The sequence below is a fragment of the Pimephales promelas genome, chromosome 21, assembly GCF_988280905.1.
Source record: "Pimephales promelas chromosome 21, fPimPro1.hap1.1, whole genome shotgun sequence".
Lineage (NCBI taxonomy): Eukaryota > Metazoa > Chordata > Actinopteri > Cypriniformes > Leuciscidae > Pimephales > Pimephales promelas.
Window position 1 is genome coordinate 19,722,159 of NC_142789.1, and position 19,519 is coordinate 19,741,677.

At 37.0% G+C, this 19,519-nt stretch overlaps 1 protein-coding gene across 1 annotated transcript in view; it reads left to right on the forward strand.

The window, feature by feature from the left end:
* syt6b (synaptotagmin VIb) overlaps nt 1-17,871 on the forward strand; it is a 30,690-nt gene extending 12,819 nt beyond the window's left edge. Inside the window, exons 2-7 of the mRNA XM_039674030.2 lie at nt 11,196-11,574; nt 11,982-12,558; nt 15,758-15,878; nt 16,079-16,250; nt 16,348-16,498; nt 16,602-17,871. Of these exons, the coding sequence (XP_039529964.2) occupies nt 11,196-11,574; nt 11,982-12,558; nt 15,758-15,878; nt 16,079-16,250; nt 16,348-16,498; nt 16,602-16,673 (1,472 nt within the window). The 3' untranslated portion in view covers nt 16,674-17,871. The remainder of the gene's footprint in view (nt 1-11,195; nt 11,575-11,981; nt 12,559-15,757; nt 15,879-16,078; nt 16,251-16,347; nt 16,499-16,601) is intronic.
* Nucleotides 17,872-19,519: the final 1,648 nt, after the last annotated feature.

Below are 19,519 nucleotides of genomic sequence, written 5' to 3' on the forward strand. Positions count from 1 at the left end.
GATAATGGATTAGGGATCGACCGATATGGATTTTTTAGTGCCGATAGCGATACCGATTTTTTCCCCATCAGCCTTAGCCGATGACCGATACGGGCTGCCGATTTTCTTGAGCCGATATTTGGAGCCGATACATTTTGCTCCCTCAATTTACATCTTAAAAATAACATGATGTTAACAAATGTTACAGGTCTCAATTTAATAAAAGTAACATTTAATTAACTTCAAAAATTAATATTTAACAAATAGTAAAAACATGTGAGGTAGAACAAGAAGAAGTAGATAAACAATTTAACAAATATTAAAAACATAAAGTAGAACAAAAAAAGTTCAGTGCTGAAAATAAATATTTAAGCATAAATTAAATAATTACACTATTGCACACAGTAGCAACCAGCATAATAAAGTGCACAGTGCACACTGTACTTCATTTTAAAAGAAACGAACTATGTACTGCATGGTTTCAATTTTTCTACATAAAATAAAATGAGCATGTCTAGTCTCTTTATATCACTGCGATGGCGAGGGAGACACCACACGCGTCCAAACCTCAGCCAGGAGAGCGCTGAATAAATCTCCCACAAAAAAACACTGAACAACGTTGGCATTACTTAATCCTATGACCAGTGTTCGTTACAGCACCCGTATGCGTACTAGGGCTGTCAAAATTACTCAAATGGCGTTTGCATTTTCCCTCTAAAAAACATATTCGAACATCCCGTAGCGCGTTTTGTTGTTGACGCGCATTACATCAATAACAGGACACATTAATGCAAAGAGACATAACTACTAGTATTAGATGGTTTATTTGAGTTTAAACATATTTAACAACGTATTAAAAAGCAAACTAAATCAACTAATGGCCAAGACCGCAGAGCTCACTCTGTCTCGCCCTGGACTCGCTCAGGCACTCTCTCTCTCTCTCTCTCGCCCTCACGGTCTCTGCGCGTCGGTTAAATGAACAACAAACAAATGTTGAGTGCTGATCAAGAGTTTTGTGCAAGCAATTTAAGGTTGCGAGTCGCGACTCGTGTCCCAAATATAGCAGGCTTCAGTTCATTCAGTGATTGAAGTTTCACAGTATAGAACCGACAGTGAGCGCTCCGAGTGAGCTGTGCAGCTGTGGTAACGTTATTAGTCTGCAACCGCGGGCGTGTTTTTCCATATTCAAATATTAATTTTCACCTTCAAAATTAATACATATTCGAATGTAGAATATTCATAGACAGTCCTAATGCATACTGAACGGATAGCCTACACCTTAGCTATTTGCAGCTCCCTAATACAATGGCAAGCAGTTAAGTTTTATAGACGAGGCATTCGCGTTTTCCATTTGGACCCACAAACTTGCTTAGTTGCAAGCACATAACAGTTATAGGGCGACGTGTTTCCATTTTCAAAGTGTTTGACAATATTTCAGCAGTCAAACATTTAAAAGATCCTTTGAAAGTTTAAGTTAGCATTCTCGTGAAGAGCAGGTTGCACTCTGCTAGTGGGGGAGGGCGGGGCACGTGAACTGCAGCATCTCCAGCAGCACGGAGCTGCCCGTGGCCGCCTGTCTATAAATAACGCCGGGGGGAAAAAAATATCGGCGAACGCGCAGCGGTGTATCGGCCGATTCCGATACACGTAAAAACTTCAAATATCGGCCCGATATATCGGCCGGCCGATATATCGGTCGATCACTATAATGGATGCATAATATTGGTCGACTTTTTGCTGAGGGGGTTGTATTTTTATAGTACCGTTGGCGCTGTGTCATCAGTACAGCACTATTGACTGGGTCGAACTATGGCCAACCTCAATGTGTTTTGTTAAAACTTGTTTGAGGTTTTGTTAAAAGCTGCTAGCATCCTCTGTTTATTTCTCTTTCTCTTGCACATAGTACACTGCGTTTGATGGAAACACATAGGGACAGTTTTTACCTTTAGGCTTAAAGCTGTAGCCAACTGTAGCTACGGCTACTGCCATGTCACACTATTGTCATCTTAAATGCCAAAATTTCAACTTTCATGGCACCCTCATTGTTTCTTTTAAGAATTGGAAGACAGAAAGATTTAGGGGTATTTGTGTTGCCAAATACAGGCATTGGCCACTCACTTCAGCCTATTCTGTGAATGACTTGCCGTGTCCATCAAGACCAGTAAGCTAGCTCTTCTCTCGCCTTATCTCTAGCTCACACTTGCCTTTCGCCTGCACAACAAATGCTAATCTAGCCCAGTTTCAACCTAAAGGAAGGGAATGGCACTTCTAATGTGGCAGATGACGTGATTTCCTTGCTTATCTGGAAAAGACACAGTCCTGAATTGTATCCAATGTAGGCCTTTGGGGTAAAAACAATGCTTTTGAGTTTTACATGTAATGAGCTGTTTTTATAATTGTTCTCAGTTCTCGCTTCCTTCTTCTCTGTTCTGTGCCGAACACACATCAGCCTGTGAGGTGCAATGAAGGCGAGGAACATGCTAATAACTTGTTAAAGCTGCAGTGCGATTTTGCTGCTTCACCTAATTACTAGGAGTGTTTTGTAATCCAACTCTGCTTATGACTTTGTTAAACAGTTATATTCTGAGTTTAACTGAGATTCAGTTTCTCCTTTTGATATTTTTTTCCTGCAAATTGTTCCTCTTAGTTGCATTCTGATTCATATTTTTCCCTCCCCCCAAATAAAGTTGGCATGAGAAAAAAAAAATCCAAAAATCTATTTTCCAAATTGCATGTTACAGATGTCTATTTTATTGTGAACAAAATCATCCGCACGCGTCATTACTTAATCTTCCATAAACAGACTTCTGTCAGGACTTCTATTGTCAAATATGATTACCGTAACAGTTAGCATACATTTTGGATTGGCGGTATGGTTCTGTTATGGGGAAGAACTCTCTGATGGTACTGTACATGCAGCCTAGAAAACAGCGATAACCCCCTTAGGGTAAACAGAACAGAACCAACATAAATGTATTGCAGATATCATTAATATTCAATAATTTAATGTAGAACATAATTCAAGAAAAATGAGTCTGATTCAAAGAGGAATATCAGAAGCCAAGTCCTGACTGGACGAGTGGAGGAGCTGGGGATGGAGGAGGGTAATTAGCTCCTATGCTGCATGTATACGTAGGGATGCAGTGGTAGGCGTCGTATTCCTATAGGTAGACTTGGATCAGCTGAGAGTCAGCTGACTTGAGCTTGACTGACGTGACCTGCCAGAACTGGCGATACACTTGATTTCTCTTTGGTGACATATATGCCAGACTTCTCCAATCCTTAGTCTGCATAAACCCTGCCCCTTTCCGACAATCAGTTGGCCTATAGATTTTTGATAACGTGTTTCACTTTCAATGTATGGAAGAAAAGATCTGTCACTACTTCCATTTCATGGCTTTAAATTATATAACTGCTATTTTTAACACTTTAGCATTGTCTCTCACCAAAGTTCATGTCCTGGGACCTCTATAAAAGCAAAATCTTTACCCAATATGCTGCAGTATTCTAAACATTATTTTTGTCATTATCAATAATTGAAGGGTTTTTTTTTCTACCAACACAAAATAGTTCCAATAGAAGCCAAAGCATGGACAAATGCTACTTTTCCGTCATCGAAGGGTAACGCCCCCTTTTGGGGGAAAACAAACGGATCCCCCTGAGAACAGATCTCTCTAGATCTGCAAAGTTTCTTGATAGCAAAAATGGCACAAACTTAAAGAAGCTACTGGATATGGGGTTACAGAGGTGTCCTTTTGAAATGGTCGAAAACTGGATTAATGATCCAAATATGGACTATTCAGACATCTACCACTATCTTGTGGAATCACCAAAGCCCCTTTCACACAGAGATTCCGGAAAATACACGGATAATGTGTCCCGGGATTGTTTGATTTCGGTTCATTCACACTGCCAGTGATTTGCCGGGATCTGTGAGTGCATTCACACACAACTCGTAAAGATCCTTTAGGCCTATATGACTTTTCGACGACTACTGCTCTGGGCTACGTGTAACAAAATGAAGATCAAGCCTTCTTGGCTACATATATATAGGTCCTATACATATTTTGCCGTACACTGTAAACCTTTTTACAACTTTCAAAGTCCTAGCATTTTTTGGACACAAGCAGAAACCAGCCAAGTCCTCTTTAGTCCTAGCCTACCACTATTTCAACAGTAACTTATAGTCGACAACAAAACTATATCAATAGCATAAATCAAGTTAAATATGATCCAAGTGACATGGCCTCATCGTCTAGTTTGTCATACTGTGAGTGTTAATGACAATATATGTGTGTATATATATATATATATATATACATACTAGAGCAAGTTCTGTACTCAAGGGAATCCATTTGTTTTCATCCAAAAGGGGGCGTTACCTTTCGATGAGGCAAAAGTAGCGTTGGTCTATGAAGTTTTGCATGTCACTAAGCAACATACAGAGTGGCCAAGTGCTACAAGAGCATCAGCAATTTTCCTACAAATCACTCCACTCTGGGAGAAACCCAGCTCCGAGCAATCTTGGAGCAAGAGAAACTCTACTTCTTCCGGTCACATTCACTTTGACTTAAAAAAAAAACTGTTCGCCTCAGGCAAAATCACACAGCTCTTCATGATCCAATCACTACTCTGGTTTGGAATACAGATCACAGTCAAGCTTTTATTCTATATGTCAAAAAATATTTTAGACAAATAAAGCCAGTAGACTTAACAATCTCACCTCCAAATATGTAGTTGTGATCATACTTTTTTTATTCTTACTCTACCTAACAGTTCTCATAGAAGAATTTCAGTTAATGTAAAAGTATCCATAGCTGTTTGTCACTATAACTTAATTATTGATTGCATGAATTGCAGTGATGTGGATTGGTTTGATCAGTGTAGGTGGCTGTATTTCGAAGACTCAATGGAGACATAACATATGATGAATAACTGTACTGTTGAAAGCGGTTTTATGCATTAGGGGCACTGAAATTACAATCGAGAGAGGTAATCGTAGGTTATATGAAAATTACTACTCAGCAATCAGCGTAATTACTTGTCTGCAAATGAAAGGCCATGAAAGAAGAGGACTTTCCCATGTTGTCAATGGCCCATGGCCACCAGGACAGGAGCAGAGGGAAATATGGCCGTGAAATAATCACGGCAGTCATTTAGTGATTTTGCTTTAGGAGTTTTTACTTTTTAAGGCCTACTCTGCGACAGTGGCGTAGGCAGAAATTGTATTTTGGGTGGGCCAGTGAAAATGTGAGTGGGCCTATAGGTTTTCATAGAAAAAAAAATACTTCAATAATAATTAACTTTAGAGAGTAGAAAAATTAATAGACAAACTGCAAAAACAGTAACACCTTTATATTCGGCAAATCATCATGTTCAACCAATAGAGCTCAATAAAGGCTGGACAAACCAGTGTGTAGACAATAACTTGTCTATTTTGTTCAGGCTAGTCAGCTGTTCAAAGACAGTTCACCTGAAAATAAAGTAAGCTAAAATAATAATATCGCAGTTAGATCGGCGGGTAAACCCACGTCAGGCAGACCGGGGAGAGAGGGAGAGAGCCGCCAGCACCTGACTAGTCTTCTTGTGGGTTTATGAGTCTGAAGAACTGGCTGGGTGGACTCGATAGATGAAGGCAATGGCGTGTCTTCTTCCTCAACTCTCGCTTTTTCCAAATAGCATTAAAGAAAGTTGTTTAGCCATTATTATGGCGCCACCGAGAGTTTTCCTATCGGAACCCCCAGCAAGCGTTCCGGAGGGAGGCTTTCTACAACTTGCTTCGACAGTTGCATTTTATTCGGCAAAACAAATTAAACATACACAGCAGTCAACAATAAATCAGGTATATATTAATATATTTTCTTAAATACGTTTGAATTATAAAAATAAACTAAAAATGTATTTTTATCAAACTTGCCTGGGCGGGCCAGTGAGTAGTGTGGGTGGGCCAGTGCCGCCCTGGCCCAATACTGGCTACGCCCCTGCTCTGCGATTGATGCAAGTATCCATGCCAAATAAATACTACCAGCATATCTGCAGGACGTAAGATCTTATTACTGGAATCAATTCACCCTGCAGTTTGTTCATGCTGGGAATACTTGGTCCTGCAGTGAATGAAATAAATGATTAAAAAGAGCAAATCATCGCAACATACCAGCACTATAAATAGTGTGATTTTAATGAAGCACTTTTGAGATGCTTATTAAAGTGCTTTGTATCTGCTTTAGGCCTGTGTTTCGAGTGTTGATGACACGCTGTTCTCTATTCATTAAAGTGGGCAATAGCCTTATGTTCCCTTTGCCGGCCCTGACCACAGTTGTCACAACCGTATACCACAGGGACTTGTGAACGGCTGCAAGCTAATAGTAGGAGCACATTTAACTGGATTTCGCCCTCTTCCCTCCAGAGCTTTGATAGGGCTCAGTAGTATTTGATGGAGCTTACATAGAGTCTTGGAGGTTGAGAGAAAGTGTTAGGTCTATATAAATCTCTTTTCTCATTGCATTGGATTTACTTTATATGGCAAATCAATAAGGTAAATAATTAGATGGGTTTATTGTTCTGCAAAAAGTATTTTAATAGATTCTCGAATACAGTCAATAATATTTCAAATCTATTTAAATTCTTTTTTTTAAGAAAACAGTTAGCATTGCTGAAATATATCATTCACTTTTAAGAATAACATCATCAATTTTTCTATTTAATCTCATGGCTGAACAGAACAGTGTTTGATGGCAACACCACCGCTATTATATCATAAACACTGTAACTGAAACTAATTGGACAAATGTGTTCAGCACTATTTTTATGATTGCATGAAGGATTGAGGGATAACTGAATAAGGTATTTCTAACAAACCGTGACAGATGAAAGCAAAATATAGCCTTGGGTTTGCAATTTTGCAGCAGTGACAGCAACACTACCAACAATGGTGCTAAACCCTTACTTAGCAGAGTTAAAATAGAGGGTGGGATATGTCTAATAGACAGGTTTCTATGGATACCAGGTTAGATTTAAAGACACTTGAAGAGAAGTTTAAAGGAAAAACCCTGGGGCTTTGGATGCTGTCTGTCACTGGTACCAAACAAACCTTAATTAGATGTAGCCTATTGGTCACAGGAAATGTTCCACTGGATTTGTTTCAGCTTCATATGGGAAAGCAAAAACACATTTAAATCTCATTCATGAAAAAAAAACTCTTTAATATTACTCAGTCATGTTAAATAATACTACTGCTTGATCAATGTAGACTTCATTAAACACTGAACAAACAAAACAAAAAAACACTTTTTCAGATTTATTAATTGTGATCTACACAAAAACAATTGTGTTTCTCTATTAAACTTAACCTCTTTGTTTTCAATCACTAATTCTCTAGAATGTTCAATCTACTTGATTAAATTATGTAGGGTTAATGTGATCCAATGTTCAACATTCACTGCATGCTTTGTGTGGGACTTAATGGATGGAGTAAACTGTTGAAATGAAAAATCATTTGTGTCTTTAAGCAAGATGGAAATGAGAAAAGGGAGACTTCTTGCAATCTTATTAAGTGAACAAAACATATGAAACTGAATAAATTGATCCTGTCAGAGAAATATTTAAAATGTTTAATTGGGTCACTTAAAAATAACCTCAGTCCATTGAATTTTGTGAAGTTACTGTATGTTTGCGTAACTTGATTCATGTGGAACCAATGTACATACAGTGAACTTGTAACTGATATTAAAATAAAACAGTTTCCACTCAAAAGTAGAAACAACAGGTTAATAACTTAACATCAAAAGCAACAATACAACATTTTAAATATAACTAGAAAACAGTGAAAAACCAAACTTATTAATTATTCATGACCCGCATGATGAGAACAGTATCAGAAATTTGAGTCTTTACTTAATTTGAAAACTTTGATTTCAACACAAAAAATCATTTGTAAATATAACAAACCATTCCAAGTAAAATATAAGTTCTAGCTTGAGTTGAACTAATATTATATTGAACTTATAATAAAATTGAACTTGTATTATAATACGTTGAACTTATCTACAAGCTTGAGTTGAGTACTAATATAAAATTTTCTCTTTACTTTAAATTCTTACCTGAACTATCTTATTCAATGTAAAAATTACATTTGTTTGTTTTTTCTGTAGTATTTACTTCACCACAGAATTATTTTTATTCAAATTGCCATTAGTATTACTGAGGAGCAGTTGTGTTTTTTTTTTTGTGTGTTTTTTTTTGTGCATGTAAACATTTACTTCACTGCAAAGTCTCTGAGGCCTTTGTAGGATGTTGAATCTTGTTAATGCACTCCGGCTTGTTTGAGGTTAAGCTGTCAAAGCGTAAACAGTGTAATGGTTGTGTAACCTTTCATCACACCCATTAATATTTCATTTGCGGCAGAAAAGAGTAACTGCTGAGAGGCTAATATGCGTATTGACATATAGTACTGCGTATGAACTTAATATCCTTATTGGGTAACACTTTAGATTACAGCCCGCAAAGTTCTGAGTAAAACAAATTTACAGCGTAACTTTCGGTAATAGTGTACCTACAAAAATACATGTAGGTATAAGGGACATTGGGGAATAAAGCAGGAACAACCAGGAAAATTAACAAATTATTTATACTGTAAGTAACTAAGGGGTACTTATTCTACTACTGATTGGCAACAATCTTACGTTTGGGAGCAATTTAACAAAAACATACACTGTACCTTTTTGTAAAAATAATACAAATAGCATATAGGCTTTTTTTTTTGTTTCAGAGCAAATAAAAGTATTGCATTTTTTTTAAAATAGCTCCTTGTTCTATATTGGGTAGGTGGTGCGTGTGACCCTCTTGTTCCATGTAGTTACAATAAAAATACATACACACAATCTGACACCACTGACTTTGAAACCTTTATCTGAGAAGCAACTTATTTCAAAACAGATTTACAAAACTTCTTATTCGTTTAAAGCTAGTTTTTTTTATTATTTTATTTATCAACATTTCATTTTAATTGCTAACAGCACACTTGTTTTTAAAAACAAAACTACAAATAAGAGGTCAAGTCCTGATGATACCTTTGGTCATGTTGTAGAATACCTATACACAAAAGCAGCCAACTATACAGATGAATTGATTACAGAAATCAGAAACGACACATTTGCAATTAAACAACGAATTATTAATTTTGATACAGTGTTGTACGTTCATAATTTTTTGCTACAAAGTCTCCCAAGTGGACGATTTTCCACGTTTATTGGCACATTCATTATATTGTCAAGTTGTTTATGTGCTCCCACAGTCCCCCAGTAGGAGAAGTGGATAACTGTGAGAGTGTGATTGAAATGAGAATGTACATTGTGCCGCACCTGTTTGTTTTCTTGGTTGCCAGCCAAGTGCTCCATCCCTGAGAGGCGTGCACTCCAACGCATTTGTAATAATCGTTAAAAAAATGATTTATTTTTTTTTATCCACTCAGAGATATAATTGTTGCCGTCGAGCAGGAATTTGACCAATGACCTGCTCTTCTTGAATGAAGTCGTCTGTAATTACATTTAGCTCATTTGCAATTCCATCTGGAAGTTGGGTGCACTTCAGTGTTAATGCTGTCTGAGAAGTTTTTGCAGTCTTAACGATTTACTCATTACCCTGTGATATTCACACTAGAGATGGGTTTTAAGAGGCCCATTTTAAAGGCGTAAGAACCAATTACTGTTGCTATAAAGAGGCAAACCGACTGTGGATCACACTGAATGATCATTTTTACAACTATGCTATAAGTTTTAAGTTGTCTTGTCAGCATGTGCTGATTAATATTTATGTTTGTGTGCTTTGTGGTGCTTGATCAATACGTGTGCTGTAGTCATGGTATGATCAGGACATTTGTTTTAATAAATTCACCACAGGATAAAGAAAGATATTTCATTGAAATATGCCGTTTTAAACCGATGAATGCTGGCATCAGGTTTTGCGGAGATGCATGAGAGGCTAAGCCATTGATAGCACCTCTACAGGTTCTCTTTGATCATGTTTAAGCTGCTCATTTTTAATCTAATTTATAAAGAGCTGCTTGCTGTTGCTGATTTTGTATGCCAAGGCTCAACAATAAGGATGGGCTGCTGGCTCAGGGTCAGTGTGAAAGAGTTTCGAGCGAGTTGAAAAAACGTATTCATTTAAAACGTAAAATTATTGTTAGACCTCACCCTGCTAAAAAAAAACTCCAGTCAACAGCATAAGGTATGTTTTGCACACTGGGACATTGTTTTGCAATGTACATAAGCTCTTTTTAACTGGTTTTAAATTATTTATATACAGGTCTTTTGAAACAGGAGACAATTCCTTTTGAATCTTTAAAACGTTTTACCAGTGACATTGATTGATAATGTAATCATTACTAAAACCATTACACATTTTCAGTTTCAGCAGTGGAAGGAAAAAAATTACTAAGTTAAAAAATCAATAAATCACGATTTAACCTTGTATTGTTTTCCTTCATATCATTAATGTGTTAAATATAGAAATATCCCAGCAAAATGAATGCTTGTCCTTAAAACACAGACAGCTTACACTACAGCTGTCATGCTGTGGTAAGAAGCATAGTTTCTCATTAAAAATGACATGGACTTTAATTTATTATTTTGGGCACAATACTCAAGCTATCATTCAATAGATTATATGTCTTTCAGTCCATTTAAATATATACATGTCAAAAAAATGATGTTGTGGAGAAAGTTGCTGACTCAATTAACCACATGTATATGGGAGTAAGGTGTGCAAATGCTGCATGCATGTTATTGTGATTAGTAATAATGGGTTTCTTTTGTTTATGTAAATTTACTATACTAATGTTATACACGAATTGCAATTTCAAATCAAATTTGCTAAAGTTATTACTCTGCCATCTGCATTTGACACAAGACTTTGGTGGTTATCAGTGATTTTTGTCAGATTTGCAAAAAAAAAAAGTCACCGGCGCCTTTAAAAAGCTGTCATTATTGTTTTGCATCTTATGCTGTCGTTTTCCAGAAAGTGTGTTTATGAATTTATGGAGTTATATTTTTAACTGTATAATTTCCAGCCTGCATTTAGTATATCTTTAAATCTTTCAAAACACCAGTTGGGTCAACACAGTTAGTACGCTTTATAATTGTGATGGAAATGTATCTAGAAGGGGCATTTATGTTATGTGCATTTTTTTCAATGTCCATGTTGTATCTTCTGTCCAGACATTTCCTTCAGTCTCCTGCTGCTTGTATTTGCGTTGTGTGGTGTGGCCCTGCTGGGTGTCATCAGCGTCGCCACCTGGAAGCTGTGCTGGGTGCCCTGGCGCAGCAAAGTGCTTTCCTCTAGCGCCACCGCCCTTGCCCCCACCCGGCCAGAGAGAGACCAACACAGAGAAGAAGGTCACGGTGACTACTACCCAGCCCTTGGAGACATCATGGCATCAGACAAGCTGAAGGATCCTGGCAACTTTCTGGAGGCGGCAGTGAAGATTAGTCATACATCGCCAGATATCCCTGCAGACGTGCAGCTGTCCATGAAAGATCATTTGTTGAGACGTACGCGTATCTCGCGGCAAACAACCGAGCCGGCCTCCTCTAACAGGTCAGTGTTCTGGAAGAATGAAGAAATGTTTGTGTCTGAAGACCTTCACATAGGTCATCAGGGTTTACAGTATATACAAAGCCATTATGAGGTTAGTTCCAGTCATTCCTAATCATGTTCATACTTTGGAAATCTTGTAAATGTCAGACACAATTAGACCTGAAGGAGGTCTCTGGGTTTTATTGACTACAAAAAAGGTCAGATGGTGAAAAACCACAATAACTCTAGAGTACAACCATATGTAGCGGGAACATTATGGGAAGCTTACAGCATATCCAGAATTATCACCATCAATTTGCATTTGATCATAGGTTATAATTCAAATGTAGATTAGCACCTGGTGTGCTGCTTTGTGAAAGAACCCATTCATCAGATCAGCATGCCAAATTTTGTCTGATTGTTGCCAGGCATAGTTCCTTCAAGAAGCACCTTCCCAGACAGATGCACCATGTCACCAGTCTGGACCGCGGAAGTGATTTTTTAGACGTGGAGGAACATCCCATCTGCACCGCTGCCTCTCTTGGACGTATCCAACCTGAACTCTACAAACAGAGCACAGTAGAGGCAGAGGAGTCATCTAAGTATGGCACTGATAAAACATGCGGCAAGATCAACTTCTCCCTTAAGTACGATTATGAGGGAGAGCTCCTTCTCGTCACCATCCTCAAGGCATTCGACTTACCCGCGAAGGATTTGTGCGGCAGCTCCGATCCTTACGTCAAGATCTACCTACTCCCCGACCGCAAGCGTAAATTCCAAACTCGCGTGCACCGCAAGACGCTCAACCCCACGTTTGATGAGACCTTTCAGTTTCCGGTCCCATACGAGGAGCTGGGGACCAGAAAGCTCCACTTGAGTGTATTTGACTTTGACCGCTTCTCTAGGCACGATATGATTGGTGAGGTGATCCTGGAAAACCTTTTCGAAGCTTCAGACCTCTCGCGGGAGACATCCATATGGAAGGACATCCAGTACGCCACTAGTGTAAGACAATTCATCCTCTTTACCTCTTAGTGAGACCAGACCCCACTGGTGATTTATCACATTAATGTGGCTTATGTCACATTAATGTGACCCTAATGATTTGTTTTTTTTAATATAGGAATACACTTGTATTGAGTATTTCTGAAAACACAAACAGTGATTAATTAGATGATTCATAGACTGTGTCCTATGGGGTGTGATATGGTAATTTGTCGAAATTGTAATTACCAAACATGATAAATTGTGCATATTAAGTACTAAAAATTTCGTTTTATTATATGATATGACAATACTGAGTCTGCAATAATCTAAGTTCTGTTATCATTTACTCACCTTCATGTTTTTCCAAACCTGTATTACTTTCTTTGTTTTGTAGAATATAAAAGTAGATATTTACAATAACGTTTTTGTCAATGTAATGAAAGACAATGGGGTCCAAAACAAAATAAGATCCCATTTACTTTCATTGACAAAAAAACACTGAAACATTTTTTTTAAATATCCTCTAGTGTCCATTTTTTCTTTACTATAAACTGATGCATTTATTGCCAAATTCTGTTTTATTCAAGGTCAGAACTTTTTTGTGTAGATTTTTTAGTATTTGATTACTATTTAATGTATGTAATATATTTAAGGAAAGAGATGCTCAGTGCCCTGAAATTCCAAAATAAGGCCAGACTATTTATCATCTGTTATTTTGGTGCAGCAGGACTCTTACATGTTAGAGAGTGTAGTGTATTGAGTTTCAGGTTTGTATCTCTTCTACTCAGCAGGGTGTTTCTGGCATAGACATTATAGGCAGTCGCCTGAGGTTCTCCAGGGCAAAGCTCTCAGACGCTCTTCTTCTGTATCACTCACCTGCAGCAGTTTTACAGCAATGTGCAGCACGCCTTCAGTTCCACCCAACACTTTCTTTGAAATTGAAGTTTTCCAGACAACTTTTCAAAACTTGTCTGGTCTCACCAAGGGCACCATTGAAGTCAAAACTGCCATAGCCACTTCTAGTTACACTTGACAGAGCTTATAGCTATTTGCTGCCTCTCCTAATCAAAAACATTCTAGAGCTGCACTATTAATCGTTAAAAGATCGTGATCTCGATTCAAAGTCAAACACCCCATTTTATTCAACCTTTAACAAAACTACACCAAAACATTAAAATCTGTGTTTGCACTGCCACTGACCCCGAGAAAGCAGTTATCACATATTGGTATGAAACAGCTTCACAAACAGCACAGTATGGTTATTTTTCTTACAAATATTAAAATTATCACAGAAGTACTAGGATAAAAGTTTTTTGTTAAGATACTAACATTAATGTCTATAATTGCAATTAAAATAGATCAAATCATCTTTAAATCTAAATGAGTGAGCCACTGAATAATTTATTCAAACCGGTTTCTTTTTATATTATTCATTGAAATTAAATAAACAATTTTAAATAGATTGCAGCAATTAACATTTTTGTTGTTAAGTTGTCTGTTCAGAAGAATTGTGAAGCAATTGTGATTCTCAATTTATCCAGAATCATGCAACTCTAATATAAACTGTACAGTTTAATATGTAAAAGCTTTTATTCATCAGAGAAAATTTTTTTTGGCCTTGAAAGATTGGAATCCTGCGATTGACACAATGATAAACGCACCAGGACTGCACTGATAACTTGTGAGTAAAATATACTGTGTTAGTCTAAACTGGGAAGGGTCACACCACTTGCATATTGTTGTCCTATTGTTGGATTAATTGGCTCTCCTCATTTGTAAGTCGCTTTGGATAAAAGCGTCTGCTAAATGATATGTAAAATAATGCTAATTATATCACTGATACAGCCACGCAAACTGCAGTTCAACTAACAAGTCTTACTCTGTGACTCGAGACATGTCCTAGTTGTTGTCGAGGTAATCATGTCTATGGTATTCATGGCTATGACTTTTATAGTGCTGTGAGGAATACATTCACATGATTGATTTTAGTAAATGCTAGACATCACTGATCTCAGTAGATGAGCTGTCAAAAGGCTAAAGCCCTCAAGATGGGTTAAATGTGGGAGAAAGACCTAAGGAGTTGTTATGCACTCACTACCTTTCATCTGAATGGTCTGTCAGACCAGTTTATTAATGGCAGTTGTTGGCCCTGGTTACAATCAATTCATCTCTAGTTTTCAGGCTTGCTGAAGAGACTTAGTAGTACAGCATATTTATGAAGTAGCAACCATATTTAGATGTGGCAGTGCATCCCATAAATTATCATTGTATTTGTCTATAGAATACAGGACTGACTTCCAAACTTCTAAATGAAGACAACCCTGATATGTTTGGTTTGAAACATTTTGGTTTGTCACTACCTGAGTGAATTCAGTTGTCTGTTCTGTAAAATACCAAACTGATTATTCCTATAGGAATTGTTCCTAATGGTTTTATGTCCCTATCTTTTTCATAAAACCATTATTATGTGAATTGTGTTCTATTCAATGCATCAGTTTAAGTAAGAATGTTTTTACACTGCATTTTCGCTTATTAAAAATACTATTAAAAAAAATTGGGTCTGTACGGTTTTATTAATGTTTTTGACAGAAGTCCCTTAAAATAAAATCATTAAAATAGTCCAAGTGACTACAGTGGCTCAACCTTAAGTTTATCAAGCAACAAGAATAGTTTTTGTGCGCAGCGCTTCTGTGTTGTCAGAATGTTGGCTCACTATTGGCCAACACTGGTCTTGTGTGTGATGCGTGAGGTTGAGTAATTACTGACAGAATTGAAATTTTTGGGAGAACTAACCCTAATCTTACCAGGTCTTCAGTCTCACAATCCTTGAGAAATCATTCTAATTTGCTGATTTGATGCTCAAGAAAGATTTCTTTGTATTATCAATGTAGAAACTATGATGCATTTTTTCAAGATTATTTAATAAATAGAAAGCTAAAAAACAAAGAACAGAGCACCTTTTTAAATATTTTTTTTAATGATTTAATGCATCATTTCTAAATACAAGTATTAATTTTTCAAAACAAAAAAAATCTTACTGACCCCAAACATTTAAATAGTGTACAGAATTGGGATTAAAGAAGTTTAAATTTGCTCACCGTCAGTACGAAATACTAACATAATGAATATTATGAATAGTAACTACTATACAATATTATTTTATTTGTAATGATGCCATGGTCAATTGGATTTTGTGTGTCTCCATTTGATTCTGCAGGAAAGCGTTGATCTGGGAGAGATAATGTTCTCTCTCTGCTACTTGCCAACTGCAGGGAGACTCACACTTACGGTCATCAAATGTAGGAATCTCAAAGCCATGGATATTACCGGTTATTCAGGTGTGCTGCTGTCTTTTAAGTTTGTCTTTATTTTCTTTCATCTGTGTCCTTCTTGGCTCCATCTTTATAAACATAGACAGACACATTTATCATTGTCAGCAAGCGAATTACAAGTGCTTTCATCAGACATTTTCAGACCATGAGAAGACAAGGTTGATACGTTGAGAAATTGATGTCACACCTCCCTGCTCTGTTGGCAGATCCGTATGTGAAGGTGTCACTGATCTGTGATGGGAGACGTTTGAAAAAGAAGAAAACTTCCATAAAAAAGAACACATTGAATCCAACATATAATGAGGCGATAATATTTGACATTCCCCCAGAGAATATGGATCAAGTCAGCTTACACATATCGGTTATGGACTACGATCTGTGAGTGTAATTCAATATCTGATATTTTCTCTGTACAAATATTATGTTGTGTTGTCTGTGTGCTTCACAATATATTCCTTATTCTCCTGGTGTGTAGAGTGGGACATAATGAGATCATTGGAGTCTGTCGTGTAGGGAGCCATGCTGAGGGACTTGGAAGAGATCACTGGAATGAGATGCTCGCTTACCCTCGAAAACCCATTGCTCACTGGCACCCGCTCGTAGAGCCCAAGAAGTCTGAGAAGGAGGTGACTGTCGGTTCTCAAACGTTTCCAGAGTGGAAAAGTACATTTTCATTTCAATATTCAAATCTCTCCCTCTCTTTCCTTCTGTTTTCCGTCTCTCTTTCAGTGGAAGACTCGCACCGCAAGCTTTGACAGTCAAGGGTCTTGTCCATCTCCCAGACTCCCTTCTAGTCCATAAGTGAGTGACGACTTCTCTCTGCGTCTTTAAGCCAAGCATCTCCCAGGGACTGATAGTGAGATTTAAGATATGTTCTTAGGCAACATGTGACACAACTTATGTCTGTGTGGACAAGTTGGAAGAAAGAGGGTGCTCTTCAAAACTTTTCAAAGTGCAACTGAGCCTAGCCAATTGTTAGCTTTTTATGTCTCGATGGAAGTTTTGCTCAAAAGCTTTGCTTTGGAAGTGAGCAAGAGGTTATACACTTCAAGATGGATTAAGATCCCCGCAGGGGTGAAAGGGTGTATTAGTTCATTTATATTGGTAGATGTATTATATTTTAATTGACATTATAATAGTACGAATATATAGTTTATTATATATTTGGCCATAATCCTCCTTCTTTTTGTCTTCTTTGAATAAAAAATACATGTGTTTAGAGATTATGACTGGAGAGATATGTTAAGTCCTCAATACGTTCAACCTATTAATGTACTGTATTAGCCGAACTTTATATTATTTACAGAGCAGAGATATTCTATTGATCTTCCTTTTGTTTGTGAAGTAGTGAAACTGTTCTGTCACCAAAAATGCCAATGCCAATAATTATTTTATCCTGTCTACATATGTATCTTCCTGTGTAAACTGTAAAGGTTTTCCTTTGTTCTTATTTAAACATTTATGTTTCTGATGGTTCTATGGGTATTTTGAAAAAATGTACCATATTTTTCTTCAAACAAGTTCAGGTCAGTTAAATGCAGCCATGCACAGCTTTATCCTGCATCATCCATGTACAATGTACAACTGGCTAAAATTGTCATAATTTCACCATGCAGTAATTGTAGCTTCCAAAGTATAACCATAATGAATAGCAAGGGTTAAGGCCGCAAAAATCCATGGCTTTCTAACAAGACTTGAAATGATATCATTATGTAAATTAGAAGCACTGTTTTACAAAGACCAATTTTGTACTTTACATAAAATGTGACAAATGTTCATTGTTCGGTATTTTTCCTGTTACCTTTGAGGTGTTTTCTCTTCAGATAACATGATGTAATTTGTTGACTGGCTTGGATGGAACTCACTGTATCAGTAATCACTGGAACTGAATTCAGAGCCACTTTTCCCCTTTTATATTGAGAATTTGTATAATAGTAATTGTATAACTGTTTCAGAACATCCCCTTGTACTTTAAGTGTGATTAAAGATCTTGCTTCTATATGTTTTGTTCTTCTTTTATTTTTTGTTAAATATCAATATCAGATTAGGGCTAGTTCACACAGAACGTGTGGCAGTGGAATGGAGAAATTTTTAGAATGTTTTGTCATGTGTGATCAGATTACACTACTGCTTTTACATTGTTTCAATGTAAACTAGCGTTACAAGTATGTGTTTAAAATGGTGTTCTAAATACATGGCGCTCAAGTTAAAAAGTTGCTCTAGACTTGCTTTTTTATTCCACTTTCAAGTTTAAATGAACTCAAGATGTAAAAACAACCACCTCTACGCGGCTCGAATACTTGATTCTGATTGGATAACTGACCATTCGGCAGTTAAGTGTTTGGCTGTCTTCACTGAAAGTGTTACTACCTTCATGTCTTTGGCATATTTCGTATATAAGAAAGAACTAATTGGACTATGTCAAAAAGTGTATACGCTGATTTTACGCAGCTGCTATTTTGAAATCGAAAGCGAGGCTCTGGTGGGAAGAATCCCGGAAGTACGGATAGACAACAATGTCTTGGATTTCCAACCTGAAGCTGCTGCCGCGATTTAAACTATTAGATGTTAATATCCAATATAGGATATGTATATAGTTCGTTCCTGCTTCTTTTTTGTGTTCTGAATATATATTTAAAAAATGTATTTATAAATGTCACTGTATATAGTATAAACTATGAAAGAAATGTATGTACATTTTTAGAATAACAAATTTCTACATTAAACACAACAATACGCCATGGCATTCGCGACTCTCCTATGATTTAAAGTGACACTTCCGGTTTTCTTCCCACCGGAGCCATTTCAAAATGATGGCTGCGTGAAATCAGCGTATTGACTGACTCATTGTTTAAATTTTGTATTTCTTCTTCCAAAACATGTTTTTGTCTCACCCTGATTCAATTGGTTAAGCCTAGACAGAGCAGGATTGTTTTAGTTATTTAATATATTTTATTTAAAGCTACACTGTGTGATTTTTACCCCCATCTAGCGGTGAAAAGGTATATGACCATCCAGTGAATATTAGTTTCTGTTCCTCTCAATTCCGATTTCGTTTAACTCCTACGGTGGCCAATGTAGTCCAAGATTGACATGGCTTCCAGTTCGATCTCGTCCATTAGTGTTAACTCAAACGTAAACGCAAAAGGCGAAGCTTGAATTAACGGGTATGTCCCGCTTTGGCTAATGTACTTTCAAGATGGAGGGGCAACATGGCGACCGACATTAGAACGCCTTACCCGTATGTATTTTCAATGTCATATTATACACTCACGAGAATACTTTATTACTTGAACGAAGTACATATACATTAATGAACACATATATTTTTGAAAGAACTAAGTGTTTTTAGCTAAGAATAAACTAAAAGAGTCACAGTGTAGCTTTAAAATGATAAATTGCCATATGTAGCTCTATTAATGGGTAAACCAACAGTAACGTCTTCAGCTAGTCAGCTTGAGATCTTTTTCTATCTAAACTGGTTATACAGTATCTCTAAATCCTAGTAGTGAATGTGACCATAGGATATTCATCCCCACAATACCAAAACACAACCAAATCAGTTTTTTCTGACCTCTAGAGGGCCAAAAATTTGCACAGTGTACCTTTAAGTATTGATATCACTGTAATATTGTTGATGTGTTCCT